The following is a 14,853-nucleotide window of genomic DNA, read 5'->3' on the forward strand; positions in this document are numbered from 1 at the left end:
TGGTTTGCTGGTTTGGTAAATGATTATTTACTTTGCCTTTACAATATTTCGTAGGTAAATTTGTTATGTTTTAGCAATAGCGAAATATTACCAGGAATATTTACATTTGTCGTGAGTTTCATAACCCTGACTTGTAAATGTAAGTCTTAATTCCTGGAACTTCGAAGGGTTTTACAGGAATTATGCTGTACTGAATGATCAGAGATCTCTTTCTGCTAAACCCGTCGCTGCAGTTTTGTACCCATTCGTGATATTCGTCTTCAATTTACAATAAAATTGTTCTGTTCAGGACCAATTTAGCGATACGTTTGGTTTGGTTTTATGGTAAATAAGGCGTCCGCTGGGGCGCTTTGTACGAAGTTCGTGTCCACTTGTTAAATTTTTATGTGTCACCACTGGTTTCATAGCAGGCATGGACGACTCAATGGACGCATTTGAGTTGCCTAGTTTATCTCGAAAGAAGTTTTTCTTGTCTAGAAAAAAGCGAAATTGTTCACCAATTCCCCCAGAAGACGAAAAGCAAACTTCTGAACAGCAAATTCGGCAAAATGATTGTCAGAAAAACTTTAAAAGTAACACCGGTAAGACAACCATCCAAAATGATGACACTCTTGCTGAGATAGCGGACCTAACTGATGAAGTAATAGAAATAAAAAATGCAGTCAACACAGAGGAAGTAATTGTGAGCCAACCAAACCATGATGTTAATTTGGGTTCTAATGATGAAGTCAGTTCTGCAAAAGTTAGTGATTCACCTGGCGGGTTCTGCAAAATTTGTTCTCAACCTGTCCCAAAAGAAGAGTGCAAGACGCATTACATACAATGCATGAAGGAAAAGTTTGCATCCAAGCAAGACTTGAAGCTTAGAATCGAGAGCAGTGTCACATGTCCAACCTGCAACATGGTGATTGACGTGAAAAAGTATGAAGACCATTGCCTCATTTGTAGACCAAGTTCATCTAATCATGTAGCCTCTAAGACCAGACATAACTCAGAAGTAACCTCGTCCTATTTTGGAAATGTGGGTGAAACACCTGTAAGAAAGAAAAATGAGCCATGTCCCAGCTGCAATATGAACCTTGCTGGCTTCACATTAGCCAAAAAACGTTCACATATTAACAGGTGTGCAACATTTTGTTAACTAAACTTTGTGTTATGGCAAGTGCCCCATATCATGTTAATTTTTTGAAAATGTGGCACAAATTAACTCTAGTAGTGTTTTTTTTGTGTGTTTTTTTCTCGTGTGTCCATTGTTTAAGAATGTGATTATGTACAGTCGTCTGTATTGGTGGGTAAAAATAGTGACCTGCAGGTTTATTGCATCGTGTCACACTATCTCATTACCTGTTCTTATCTTTGTCCATTATAGATGCCTTGACAACCAGATTGAATTGGAAAAATCCATGACATCGCCAAACAGAACCTCATCCAAAATTAACTTGAAGCAGTTGAAGATTCGAAGTGATTCTGCAGCGAGCAGGGACAAGTGCCCGAAGTGTGAAAAGGCTTTTAAAACAAAAGGATACTTCAAACGCCATGTGGAGTCCTGCACCGGGCAACCTGGGAGTGTAAGATTTCTAATATCTCAATACATTTTGGTTGAAATATTTGCCACTAAGTGTTTGGTGTTTAGAGAGGTGCCAAAAGAAAAGGCGAAGGAGGAAAAAGAACTGCCAGGAATCCAAGGAGTGCGGATGAGGAAATTTTGCAAGTATGCATGCAAAGAATATGCAAAATGCGTATGTTTAATTTTATGACATGAAAGTTATCTTGCACTTAATTTACATAAAGGTGGCAAAGGCATTATCCAAATCTGAAGCAGAAGAAAGAAAAATGGCAAAGAAACGAGAAAAACTCAAGTAGGAGTAGGATTAACACACTTTAAATTTTTATCCCATTGTCTCTTGAGCTAAGACCTTTGTGACTTTATTAACTGTCATGGATTTAAATGTAAGCATTATTTTAGAAATATTTGATCCCAAACACTTGGGTGTTACTCTGTTTCATTGTTCTTGTTTGGCCCCAGTTGATACTGCACCCCAAAAGATAAAGATTTTTATTGAATTAAGCTTCCTTGCAGTTTCCTAGAAACATGTAAGCGCCTATTACCATACTTTACAGAAAAAAGGAAGTCCCTGTTCCAGTTATGCTACAGGAAAGTCCTGCTACAAGAAAGGCTGCATTGGAAGCGAGGCTTGTTGGCATGATTGGAAAATCTGACGATGCCACAACCTCAAGTAAAATAATTATAACCCAATTAAACATTTGGCGTGTTTCCAAATTAAGTTTACTTAAAATTTAAGAAAATAAAAAGTATGAATTCTTTGGTGTCATTTACACCTGATAAAGCGAGGGTTACTCATGAAAGCTTGTGTACTTTATGATATAAAAGTCAGTCTTCAAAAAGGGTGCCAAAGCAGGACAATTCAGTTGTAGACATAAGACTGATACGGTACATTTCATAATTTGTTGATGCTTTTACCTACCTCTTCGCATACCAATTTGACACACACTGTGATAAACCGCACCTAACATTTTTTGACATGTTTGTGTAGCTGACAATTGTGAGGTACCCTGCACACCAACTATCCCACTCCCAAGCAAATGGGGTCAACAGGAAATTTCCAATTATGAACAATCTTGCACGGACATGGTTGGTGCTGGTGAATGTGTCAGGTCTCCTGTTGATGTAAAACCGTTTGTTGAACTGAAGCCAGAATGTGAAGATCAATCGTCACCCAAACTGGAAATTTCTTCAAGTGATGTATGTTGAAGTGTAATTAAATGTGTTTTCTAAGCGCTTTGACATGGGTCAGGAAACTGTGCTGTTGTAAATTTGTTTTATTCGTGTACAAAATTAAGAAGTTTTTGGTAGTTGATTAGCTACTTCTGCTGTGATGTTAGTTTATTTTTTCTTCAAATTTCGGTTAGATTTCAGTTAACCCACGGAATTTTGTGTCTTTCTTAAGTCACACTTCAATTGTGTAAACAAATTATGACCAATATGTTATATGAAAAACATTTGAAGATTCCCCATCATTGCAGAGTGATGATGAACCCGTGATCGCTCCAGTCATGGCAAGCAAGTTTGCTTTTGTGCAACAAAGCAAGTGGCATTTGAGTAATGGCAAAAGCTCGCAAAATGTGGATTACAGGGTTTCCGGTTTACTAACACAGTTTGAGGGCCCTGCAAAACCTATGCAAATAAATGGAGATCCAACAACGGAAGAAAACAGCATTGAGGCCATTTCTGACAAGGTGAACATGGTTGATATAATGTTTTTTCTATCTACGACAATGATGTGTTTTTTTCTGCATGAGTTCATGTAATGCATGTCAGAAATATCCATTTTCTTTACCTAGCATACACTTTGCGTTAAACCCATTTAGATTAATATGGAGGATGATGAAAACATGGATTCCACTTTGCAGCAATTAATTGATCTTGGTAGAAGTCCCTCTGAAGTTCGAGATGATGATCCTTATGAAAGTGCAGACATATCAAAAGTAAAATCTGAGCCTAACCATTATTTATTTATTTTATCAATTTGTCTCAAAGTCAAAGAATAGAGATTGTTTCGTGGTTTAATAAAGCAGTTGAGTTAAACATATGTGTATGACATTATTTTCTTCCGTCAACTTCTCATTTTTAATTAATGCTATTGTTTGGATGCATCTGTTCCAGTAGCTGTGGACATTGGCATAATTTTACTCTATGAAGTAAACCACATTTGGGGCTCACAAGTCGCCAATCTTGCCCTGATATCCATCCAACACATGCAAGGCTTGAATTTAATGATCCGTGACTTTTCAATGCTGGCTTATTCATGTCGTAGGAAACTGAATACCATAAACACAACATGGTTGAAGAGACTCTGCCATTGCCTGACAACAGCCGGTACATCGACGCTGCATCAGCGGAAATCGCCCACATTGATAATGCCGAAAAAACAGTCCTTCCTGGAAATAAATCATCAGTTTCAGTTTCATATCATGATCAAACTGTAGATGAGATGGAGAACTTGGTGTCCTTGCAGAGCGATCTTTCGACCCTTGTAAATTGTAAAATTTACAGCGACCTGACGTTGCGGTTCGATAATAATCCGGACGACGACGTCCCCGTACACAAGTGTGTGTTGTTCTGTCGATTGCCGACATTGTTACAGGTAAAAAATCCTTGCAACGCTTGTTTTGACAAATATCAGTAGTAAATGTAATATTGCACAAAAAAAACAGATCTTGTGCATAAGTTTTGTTTTGTTAGAGCTGTTTAAAAAATGTTGTTTTTTTCTGCCAGGCATTCGAAACGTCGTCAAATGGTGATGGAATCGTCCACATCACTCATCTTAACAAAGATGAAGTCTTACGCTTGTTGGACTTTATCTATACCGGATCTCTGAAGAAAATTTCGAGAATGTGTGTCACAAAGCTGGTGAACGAATTTGTTGAGCGTGAGTTTGCCTCAAAGACCAAAACAGGTGCGTATTTATTTTCGTTTGAATAGTTCACTGTTAAGCCATGCATGTATCTAATTAGAAAAAAGCGAATCTGGGAAAAAAACGGAGCCCACCGACCCTAACTCTGCCACAACGTCATTTGTGCCTTCCGACGACGATCTTTTCCACAACACGCCGAGCCCATGCAACGGATCCATCTTGGGGAACTCCCCAACAGTACGACTAACCGACTTCCGCAGTGGCCTGGACGACTCCATCGAAATACGGATGGACGATGACGACACAGAGCGGATCTACCTCACCGGTCTGGGAGACAGTGACGCGACAAACAAGAACAATGGCATAATCAAGTCGCCCGGAATTTCAAAAAGAGAGAAAAGTCCAGTTTCGTCCAAGCGAAGGTCGGTGCACTTCACACCGTTGCCTGGCAACAAACACAAGTTTCGTCGGATGACCGGTAGCACGCCTAAGTCGCCGCTTGTGGTCGGGCGTCCACCTTCCTCAACTCACGACACGCCGATCGACATTCACGACTTTTCGTCGATTGCATCGCACAGTCCCCATCCTGGCGAGAACTTACACAACTCGCCGGCCCTAAAGATACGTCACCAGCAGTACTGTCCTGAAACACCTCGACACCGTGTTTACCATGACGTCATCGACGGCGCGACGCACTCGCAACCGACCTGTTCCGCTTCTGGACCCGACGACGACGTCTTTGTGGCCAGTTACTCCCAGCCACTGCCTGATACAAACGAATTACATGAATCGAATAACTGGAATGACAACACCTACCAGTTCACTGTCAACGACTCTGTATTGTTGTCGGCGGCGGTTGGTCAACCTTGTGTTCCCGCAATTGTGGCTGGACCCTCTGGGTATAAGACGCCAGTTGCTGTCCGTAAGCCTCGTCAATCGTTCGCGGCGGTACCTTTTACACCGATGCCAAATTACAGCGACATGGAAACGCCAGACGTAATACGGCAGGTTTGTCGGCTTCCACGTTTGATGTTTAAGTCGTGCTTTTGTTGCAAGTTTATGGTCTAACCTCCATGCCCGTTTATCCTTATTGCATCGATGTTTGCCAATATAGCAACACGTAGTGGGTTGCCAATTCCTAACGAGTTTGCAAAATCTGAACAATATCCTGCAGGGTCAAAAAATGGGATTGAAACGAACACTCGGCAAAAAGAAATTAAAAGTGAAGTTGAAAGAGCTCTACCGTTATCACCACCAAGTGGTGAGTTCCGACGACGAAGAGCAGCCGAAGCAGGATGACGTCACAACAGTGCAACGTCAGTAAATGTTTTATATAAAAAACTGTTTTAGTAAAATTAAGTGGTATAATTGGGTGCAAAATATTTGGAGTTTATAACTTTGAAAATGAAAGCCAAAGCTAAAATGCTGTTATACATTAGTAAACGTGCTCCCATGTTGTTGTCACGTGACATGCCTCTGGCTTGTTGCGCGTTGTTGCTGCTGCTGTTTCCCTTCTGCCTTTATTACCCCGACGCTTTTCTTGCATGCACTCATTGTAGTACTGATGATGAACGCAGTTAGTGTTCGAAACGTTTACTAATGTATAACAGCATTTTAGCTTTAGCTTTCATTTTCTAAGTGGTAAGTACTGGACTTGTTTAAAAGCTGTGTGATTTCGTACTTGGCAGTTACACCAAATTGCGAACCACCTCTCAATGACGACATTGAAATTGTTGACGTCATAGAAACCGGCGATTTCCGTGGAATAAACGATGTTGGTGCAGGTAAGAAACTCGGAGACTGCGATCTTCTTTGTAACACGGGTTAAGAACCACAAAACTTTCGTAGGGCTATTTTGCTTTCCAGCAAGGTTTGCGATTGCTACAGACCGTTGCTAGTAAACGTACGTTACATAGGTTAGAGGACAAGCGTGTAAATCACTATAGAAGCTATTTACACTTAAACCGGTGGTTGCGAAACCATCAGGACCAGATATGTGGATGGCCCACTCGCACAAGTGGCGTGAAATAGACAATGGACGCGAAACGCCGGCGTTAAGTTTTGCCCGGTACAGCAAATTTCCTCACTGTGCGACAGCTGTCCGCATCGCACGTTGAACGTTTTTATATGATTTGGCGGCTGGTTGGATGCGTGTTGTTGTGGACAAACCATTTGTAAGACGCCGCTGTATTACTAAATAGATCAAGTCGAAGTCATGAAGGCAGAAAAGAACAGCCGTAGAGCCATCAAGGCCCTAGAAAGTCTTTCCACCGATGGTAAGTAAAATACGATAATGAATATTTTTGTTGTTTGTATTGTTTTTATCATCTTTTACGTTATTTTTTATTTTGCGATTGATGTTCCTTTAGAGGCTAATATATTTACAGAAAATTATAAAAATTCTTAGGAAAGCCAACAGTTACAAAAACTGTCAATGCCCGTTCCTCTGAGTCCACAAACGTACTTTGAGTCTGCCTATATATCAAGGCGATATCCCAAAGTCAATAACTCGACTCGATTGGTTTTGCAGAATTCGCGCAGCTGTTCAAACAAGCGCTTAACGCGATGCAGCGTAAAGAAACAATGCTGAAGGCACTGCAGCGTGCCCAGGAAGCGACCCGGGGTATCGCACGTGGGTCAAGTGACGATGTACAAAGATGGCTGCACTCTGTTACCCCAAGTTCGCCGCACTATTGTCCCGAGTTCACCGTGTTGGCAAGGTACGGTTGAACTTTTCGTATCGTTGGTACAGTGTGATATAAATTGCGCGGAAACGCCAACTGATTGAATAACAACACCACGCCGCTTTGTGCCGGTGTACTTAGAAAGCACTGAAGCTTAAAAGTGATTGATTTTCATGATTAAGTGCTAACACAGTGTATTTGAGTTTGCAACCGCAATGTTTAAATAGTATGTACTTTGTGTGTTGTATAAGTGATGCGTATATCAAATAACAACCAAGTTTTAGCCATAATGAGACAGTTTAACAACGTAGCCGCCGCAATCCAATATATTTCCACAGCTGCTGCGGGTTTTGAATTTATCAACTGATAATTCCTGGTTAAAGTCGAGCGCCCACAAATTCGTCAGCTAGCCGTCAACCAACTTATAAAAATAAATAGTACCTTAACAATGCCTGTATTAACAGTTTATGCTCGGACAAGCAGCAGGCGATTGTGGAATCTCTGTCGGCATTCGTGTCCAACGAGCCGACCGTGGCCCCCTTCCACCAGCATATGTTCGATATTCTGCCCACTGTGTATCGCGTCATGACCCGTATTAACCCAGACTTGCTGGCAAAGAAGTAGCAACAACAAAAGTGTTTTTTGAGCCAGCAGCCTCGGACAGTTTCATTCGTTCCTTTTCCAAACACTTCTTGCGTTCATTTGTTACGTTTCTGTTCGCTGCAAAGAAGTCGCAGCTGGAAATAATTCGTTATTTTGTGTGGCCACATCTGTTTTCTCTTCGGCATCAACCACTAATTAAAATGCCCATTTCGTTTACATAAACATACTTTCATCGCAACAATGTCGATTCTTTCAATTCCTTCTTTTTTGTTTGTGCGACTGCTGTGTGGCAACTCAGTGAAATACACAGACTCATACGAATGTTTTTGCGGTGGTACTGCAGGCAAGGAATTCAGTTGCGACGCTACGAAAGAGAGATTTACTGCGAATGATTTTGCCTCAGTGATTTGTGCTAGGAACTTGGAAGTGTTGCTATAGCTTACCGTCGTTCGTGAAATTTCTGTTCAATACTTTCAATGTTTTTCCGCAGCTGCAGAAATTGTGGAAATCGCGTCTTCGGACAACGATTCTGCAAGTGGCGGAAGGTAAATGACCTTTGGTATAGTCAACCAGTATTATTAACGTCTGCTGTTTACTGCTTCCATAGTGACGTCGAAGACCTCCACACGACGCACTTCATCCCTTGTGACGTCACAAGTGCGTCGGACGTGGAGGTCGCAGCTGAGCAACCAAACACCCAGAAGAGCAAAGCTAGAAAGATAAAACCTTCGTGTCCTCAGGAGCTCGACATGCTGATGCATGACGTCATCACGAGTGACGTTGCGCTGTATAGTGATATTTTACGTTACAAACCGATATATTTGAGCAAGTTTAAAGCGTTGCTAAAGAATGCCTCGTTTTCGTGCAATGCCAGTGACCTCTTGGATTACCTTGACCGGCAGGTTGGTACAGTCTTGTTTAATTTGTTCTTTATTTTATCAACGTATTTTTTTTTATTATTTTCTTTGGAATATATGCAGGACATTTCATCCATCATTTGTTCATAAATTGGCACCTTTAACTTTTGCGTGAACATTTATGCAGGGTTAACACCGTGCTTATTTCTAAGATTCGTGGTTATTTTCACAAGCAATGCTAATTTTGAACCTTGCGTGCTTAGTTTACCCCTCCAAGCGTGCTTGTTTGTTTATAAAATACAGATTATTTTTTTATGGCAAAATCTGATATTTCGGTATCGAAGAGCATCGTGCTTACTTTTTTTAGTCCATGTCAGTGGTAACCCTGCTTATATGTTATATATTTGTTAAGTTGACAGCGTAACGCTTGAATCATGATGATTGATACTGTAGGCTACCAGTTTGTTAGGGTTGTAATGAAAAGCTATTTATTCCAGGGAATTACCTTCACAACGGCTGATGAACGAAAAAACAACGCGCGGACCAAAAGGCGGCGAAAACCGAAGAAACCCGAACGAATTGTAACGGAGTAGTGTACCTTTCAATGTGGTGTCGTATGTAATTTTACGCGGCGCAACTCTTTTGTCTTGTCAACTCTCCCTCTTAACACCTCATTCTTTTCTACGCATTTACTTTGGTGCCTCGTTTTTTTATTCAAATATGCAAACTAACATGCGAGATACGACGACTTATTTTGTGTGAAAATTTTCAATAGCGCAAAGGTGACATGCCGTGTTTTAACCAAAAAAGGTCAAATTCGTCTCGACTGGCTATAAGTGCCTTCCGTATTTGTACAAGACAACGGAAATCGATAATGCACGAAAGGTTTACTGATGTCCGTGCGTTCGTTCCAGACGATACATCAATATGCTATTGTTGTGATAATTCCCCAATAACCCGTGTACCTTGGAGGCGCTTTCTCCCAATAAGGAAAACAAACTGAGGGTAAATAAACTTCAACACAACATAACACACTGAACATTGAAGAGTTTGCGGCCAACAATGAATCGCTTGACACACAACAGATCTCTTCATTTCGAATAGCTTTATACACTTCGTTTCGAATAGCTTTATACACCAAAAAAATTGAAGTGGCTTCAATATAACTGGTTATTTCCATCTTGCTTCAAATTATGCCCAATTCCTGGTATGCTTTGTGCACCCCAGCAAATAGGCAGCTGTTGAGTTTAGGTGGAATATTGATTTCCCTCCCCGGATTTGTTTTCTTTGCGGTGACAAAATTTCGTCGCCGCTCCCAGCGATCGGCTTGGTTGCCTCAAAATTTAAAATACAAGACTGGCGCAAGATGACAGAGTGGTGAGAACGGCGAGGTCAAGACCAGGTGTGTTGGTTTAAGGTCAAGACGGTGTAAGGCTTACGTGTGCTGGGACGTCTGAGTCGAGAAGGTTTACCATGTAAACAATGAGATGTATAGATTTAGGAAATGTAACGTCTTTGCCTGGAGAATGTTGGGACATAAAAATCGTATTGTACGAGCAAACTTTTACTAATCTTTAATACCCATGTGTAAATGACTACATTCTGATTTTTAAACCAGTAGACCTCACTTCGGATTAAATCGCGAAAAATATGCGCCACCCATGGACCTCAGAGATCGAGAGGGCGTTCCCGTATTTACCACCTCTTATTCGACGTCTCCTTATCAGCTCTTATCGCGGTTGGTCGTGTAATTGCCACATTCCAGCACAAGTCAGATCAGACGCCAAAAGAAAGTTTGGAGACTTGTTTTGTGATTTGACTGATATTTTGTTTACGACGTGTATAGGGATTATTATGTACGTTTCGGGACAGAAACAACAGTATTTATTGTCGCAGCAACTTTTCCCGTTTTATCGTTTTCAATACTTGAACATAGAAAAGTGCCACGGCGAATGTGGTGCGGGCGAACCCGGACTTTATGCTGCGAAGCAGTTAAATTGACAGCAATGAACTACTGCTTGGCTTATATTGTTTTTTCCTCCCGCTTTTGTAGACTCCACATGCGATGAAGGCCTAAACTTCACCTAAATCAGCCTCAAAAGGCCGGCCTTAGTGAAGTGTCAATCAACCACTGACGAAAGTTAATTTCGAGGACAGGCAAGAGCTTTGCGTGACGTACTCTAATCGGTACTGAAAAGCAGAGCTTTGCTTGGGCTTTGCACTAGAAAGTGCGCTTGCCACTTGACGCTTTTTTCGAAGTCATGTATAGGGATAGCGATGTCCTACTCGTTTCACGTGCTCGGTTTCTGGGCTTGAGTGGTAACAAGGGCCCGGTGTGCCAACTTCCAGGCTGCAGTGGTGGTTTGCTTGGGGGCTGCAGAGATTGGCCGTTTTTTAACTCATTATGGGCATTTGGAAATTTGTATGAAAGTTGTACTATAGGAACAGGTGAGAGCTCAACATATACTTATTATCAGATAATTTCAACAACTTCCGTAATAAATTGATATTTGCCAATTGAAAACACTGTGAAACAAACTACGAGGACTTATTACAGAAGAATTTGTTTTACGAACAACAGTTTAGAGAATTGTCGACAACAGTTTTGTTCAGAGCGAGAAATTTAACAATGTAAACGTCTGTGTTTAGTATCCCAACACTCAAGGCATAGAAACTGAAAAGGCTTAGATGTCGAGAAATCCCCTCACACATATTGCTTCGTTGGGTCCGGGATAGTTTTACGTAATCGTGTAAAATTCCCAGGCAAAGGTCTTTACCCAACGCTAAACAGGTAACGGGGACAGAAGTATTCAAGCAGAAATTCCGTTGAATCGTGAGGGTGGGCAGGAAATCTTGTTTGGATCTGAAGCTGGTAACCGATGTAACGTGCGCTGAGTAACATTCCCTGCTCCAACTGTGACCTCATCACCGACGAATTTGTTTCCTTTCTTGCCGACGGGCGCTAGTTGCGAGAAATAATAATTGCCTGCGATTTTGTTTCAGTCTCTCGCCCGGGCACAACTGGCGACTAAAGTATGTGAAAGAGAGGACCGAGCCCGACAGGTTAGAATGTTTTCTTGTCAAGCTAAAGACTTTTTGTGTTTATAATCAGAATTTTAAGTCTGCGCGTTATTAGGAGCTTGTATTTTGATTATTCTGTTCTTCTGTGAGAATTAAACTTACCGTTTTATAACCGATCAATTGCCTGGCAGCAGCAGCATGTAACTTATGCTATACGATATAGTTTTAACGGGCACATATACTAGGAAGTGTTTTGTAACTTTTGCCGAGGCATTGTGTTAAGCAGGCGCGTAACGCTAGAAATTTGCATGACCAACTAGTAATAATCGTTACAGGTAAAAAATACTAAAATGTCCATGTGTGCTTCGGCATTCGATTTGCGTATCGACCTGACGAATCCTACAAACGTTTGCGAAGGGCGAGGTCTATTTTGATGGCTTAACCGAACTACGACTCTGGTTTGTGAAGGGTAATTGATGAGACAAGGGTCACAGTTTGGCGAGAAGAACGTTTTAACAATCCCGCTCTGTCTATTTGCATATAACCCAAGTCAATATTACCCTGGGAAACAATTTAAAGAGCCGCATGCAGCGTTCGTCGGATGAATTTATTCTCCGTAATACGCACAATAGCCTGGAAGAAATCGTAAGCATGAAAACTCGTTTCAATTCTCAACGGTTTGCCAGCCTTTGAATGCTGCATTCCCTTGCTTGAAAAGTGGTTAACCCACGCGGTTCTGTTGTCATGGAAACAAATCACTTCAGGAATTCGGTTCATTTCTGTTGGCATTTCAGAACACGGCGAGGTGACTTTCATGCTTCTGAAATAAGTTTTGGGAGAATATATTTTCCTGAATGGAAAGGTTAAGTCGCATTATGACAAGATACCGGACAAAATAATAATTTTGAGTTTACGTCTGGTAATTGGGTTTAAATTATTTGACCCGCGCACGCAAATACAATTACACGCGATCTGACTAATTTGCAGAGACATCGCTTCAAGCTTCTGTGCAAAATGTCATTTCCTGTGGTTGTTTGATACTTCTACACATTACTTGTACGAAATGCAAAAACCAAAGGTAGTCTGCACTACTCGCTGCGATGTGTTATGTAGGCCGAATCGCAAATACAATGTCATGATCATAAATCAATACGAAACCACTCGAATTGCCAGCAAATCGCATCTCCTCTGAACCCACTCACCCAACCACCCAACCACACGAATACACAGTCAAATCGTATACCTTGTCCTCTGTTCTGTTACTGTGGCCACGGCAGCGGCAGATGTTGGATGGTAAACAAGTGGCGTGAACCACCCGACATAACTGAGCGACATTTTTCTTGCAATTCGACACGGTCAGGGGGAGGGTGCTATCAAGTGGGGCTCGGAACGGGGTTCTGCCTCTACGGTTGGACGAGTGTTAAGGCCGTCGCGTTTCTGCAGATACGAGATATCCCCAGCGAGAAGTATTGGTGCTTACTTTCTGTACAAAAAAGACGTGTATAGTTTAGATTACAGCTGCATTTTTTAAGTTGGCAATTCGTTTCGAGTTAGGCACTGGAACATATCATTGCATCGACCATTTTTGCTGTTTAAAAAGACGACATTAATGCAATGCCATTGACCGAAACCTAATATGAAGCTTTATAATTTTGAGCGATACGACACCTTTCAGTGAACAACCTGTTGACGGGAGTTTTAATGCGAACGAACTGTCTGTACTGTCTATGCCACGCTGCGACGTTCCGCTGATGGTGTTTTGTTTTCAGACACGGCTCATTCCGCGTCAGCGCCATGGCGAGACCGGAGATCGCAACCTAGAGGCGATTTCACGCGGGATAAGGGAGGCTTTGCTGCTTTAAAGGTGGTCGTAGTTTAGATCGTACGAGATAGTTTGGACAAGCTAACGAGGCTAATGTGAGTAGATGGCTTAGGAGAAAGCGTGGTTCGTTTACAATCGTAATTGGGGTTGCAACCCACGTAAGCCGCGTGCCTGCATTTAAATATCTGTGAATTTTGACACTGACAGTGGAAAACATATTTTACACTGACTTGGACGACCAGAAATATGTTACCTTATTGCAAGTAGATTACTATATAGGGGTATTAGCAATTAGAATAAGATGCAAAATCAGGAAACTAGAAAACTAAACGTCGAACAAAAATTATATTTGTCGAAGTCAAAGTTTATTCATACTACGTCGACTGTCATTCCCACCAGAGTAAGAATGGCGTAAATTCGCACTGTAAGATTGGCAAGGTTTGCGCTGTGCAATTCTCTGGTGTCTGAAAGCCATTGAACACGGTGACATTTTCAGTAATTTCGTCAGAACCAAGACTACAGCTACTAAGTTTTTTAAAATTAGATTGGAATTACCGGCAATTGTTATTCGCGGTTTGAGTCAGTTATTTTGTGTTGGTCTAATTACAACTGTCGACCAACAAACGTTTCGCCCAAGTGACTCGACTCTTTCTTGACAAACAGGCAAACTTCCTAACGTAAGTTCATGTCGAGAACAGTGCGTATAAGTTTTATTGTCATGTTTTCTTTCAATTGCACCAAACTGCCAATAACAGATTGATGTAACAGCAGCTTTAACCAGTCGTCGCCCGAGCATCTTGAAAACTCTACCACAAAGGCAGAAACCAATTAATCCATTCCTCGAGTGTGTGTAGTGGATCGCTTGTTACGTCACGGGCGACGATTTACGTCACCTGGGTGTCATATTTACAAGGGCGCTGTTAACTGCCTACCCCCCAGCCAGTAAAGTGATGCCAAGTCGTGTTTGTTGAGCTTTGAGAAGAAGTGGGGAATGTTTGCCGACTCCGCCGTTTTAACATCATTTACGGAGCACGCCAATTATGGCATGTGCGGTTAATTCAGGTGACTCGCAAAAATGTCAACCCGTTGCCTCCTGGGTTGTTCAGCACGTCACGTTTTTCACCTTTAACAATTAGAAAAAGGCTTAGTGAAAAATTACCAAATGTTCACTGCAATAAACCGGTGGCTTTTGTATGCATGGTCGCGTTGTTGATTTGTATTTCGTTGTGTTTTTCGGGACACCCGTGAGTTGCTTACTACCAACTGCGTCAATCACTTCAAACAACTTTCCTCGCCTTGGGCAATTTGGAAGCCTTTTGGTCGAATGTTTCTTCGTACACACTGGCTCTTTGGTTTATACTTCGTCTCTCAACCTCGTTGTGATTAAGGTTTAGCTCAAAGTATAATGGGTCCGATTGCTCCCAAAATAA

At 41.6% G+C, this 14,853-nt stretch overlaps 1 protein-coding gene across 2 annotated transcripts; it reads left to right on the top strand.

Annotated features, from left to right (window-relative positions):
• Positions 1-295: 295 nt before the first annotated feature.
• LOC145911005 (uncharacterized) lies at positions 296-9,246 on the top strand. Of its 2 annotated transcripts, none has more exons than XM_082998234.1 (16): positions 296-1,122; positions 1,370-1,568; positions 1,634-1,711; positions 1,792-1,859; positions 2,122-2,237; positions 2,556-2,764; positions 3,046-3,258; positions 3,391-3,507; positions 3,837-4,166; positions 4,298-4,478; positions 4,537-5,444; positions 5,611-5,752; positions 6,125-6,220; positions 8,214-8,268; positions 8,331-8,625; positions 9,078-9,246. In XM_082998234.1, the coding sequence occupies exons 1-16, from the start codon at positions 413-415 to the stop codon at positions 9,171-9,173; spliced, it is 3,813 nt and encodes a 1,270-aa protein (XP_082854360.1). In that variant the 5' UTR covers positions 296-412; the 3' UTR covers positions 9,174-9,246. The 2 variants fall into 2 exon arrangements, with proteins under 2 accessions (XP_082854360.1, XP_082854362.1); XM_082998236.1 differs by lacking the exons at positions 8,214-8,268; positions 8,331-8,625; positions 9,078-9,246 and adding exons at positions 6,638-6,712; positions 6,967-7,156; positions 7,585-8,011.
• Positions 9,247-14,853: the final 5,607 nt, after the last annotated feature.

This window comes from Ascidia mentula, chromosome 8, assembly GCF_947561715.1.
Source record: "Ascidia mentula chromosome 8, kaAscMent1.1, whole genome shotgun sequence".
NCBI classification, from domain to species: Eukaryota; Metazoa; Chordata; class Ascidiacea; order Phlebobranchia; family Ascidiidae; genus Ascidia; species Ascidia mentula.

What these genes read in the sequence shown, in the direction of transcription:
- LOC145911005 (XM_082998234.1), top strand. Translation starts at nt 413, where the DNA reads ATGGACGACTCAATGGACGCATTTGAGTTGCCTAGTTTATCTCGAAAG. An exon ending in GATTCTGCAAGTGGCGGAAG is followed by an intron (nt 8,269 to 8,330) that starts GTAAATGACCTT and finishes CTGCTTCCATAG; the next exon opens with TGACGTCGAAGACCTCCACA. An exon ending in TGGATTACCTTGACCGGCAG is followed by an intron (nt 8,626 to 9,077) that starts GTTGGTACAGTC and finishes TATTTATTCCAG; the next exon opens with GGAATTACCTTCACAACGGC.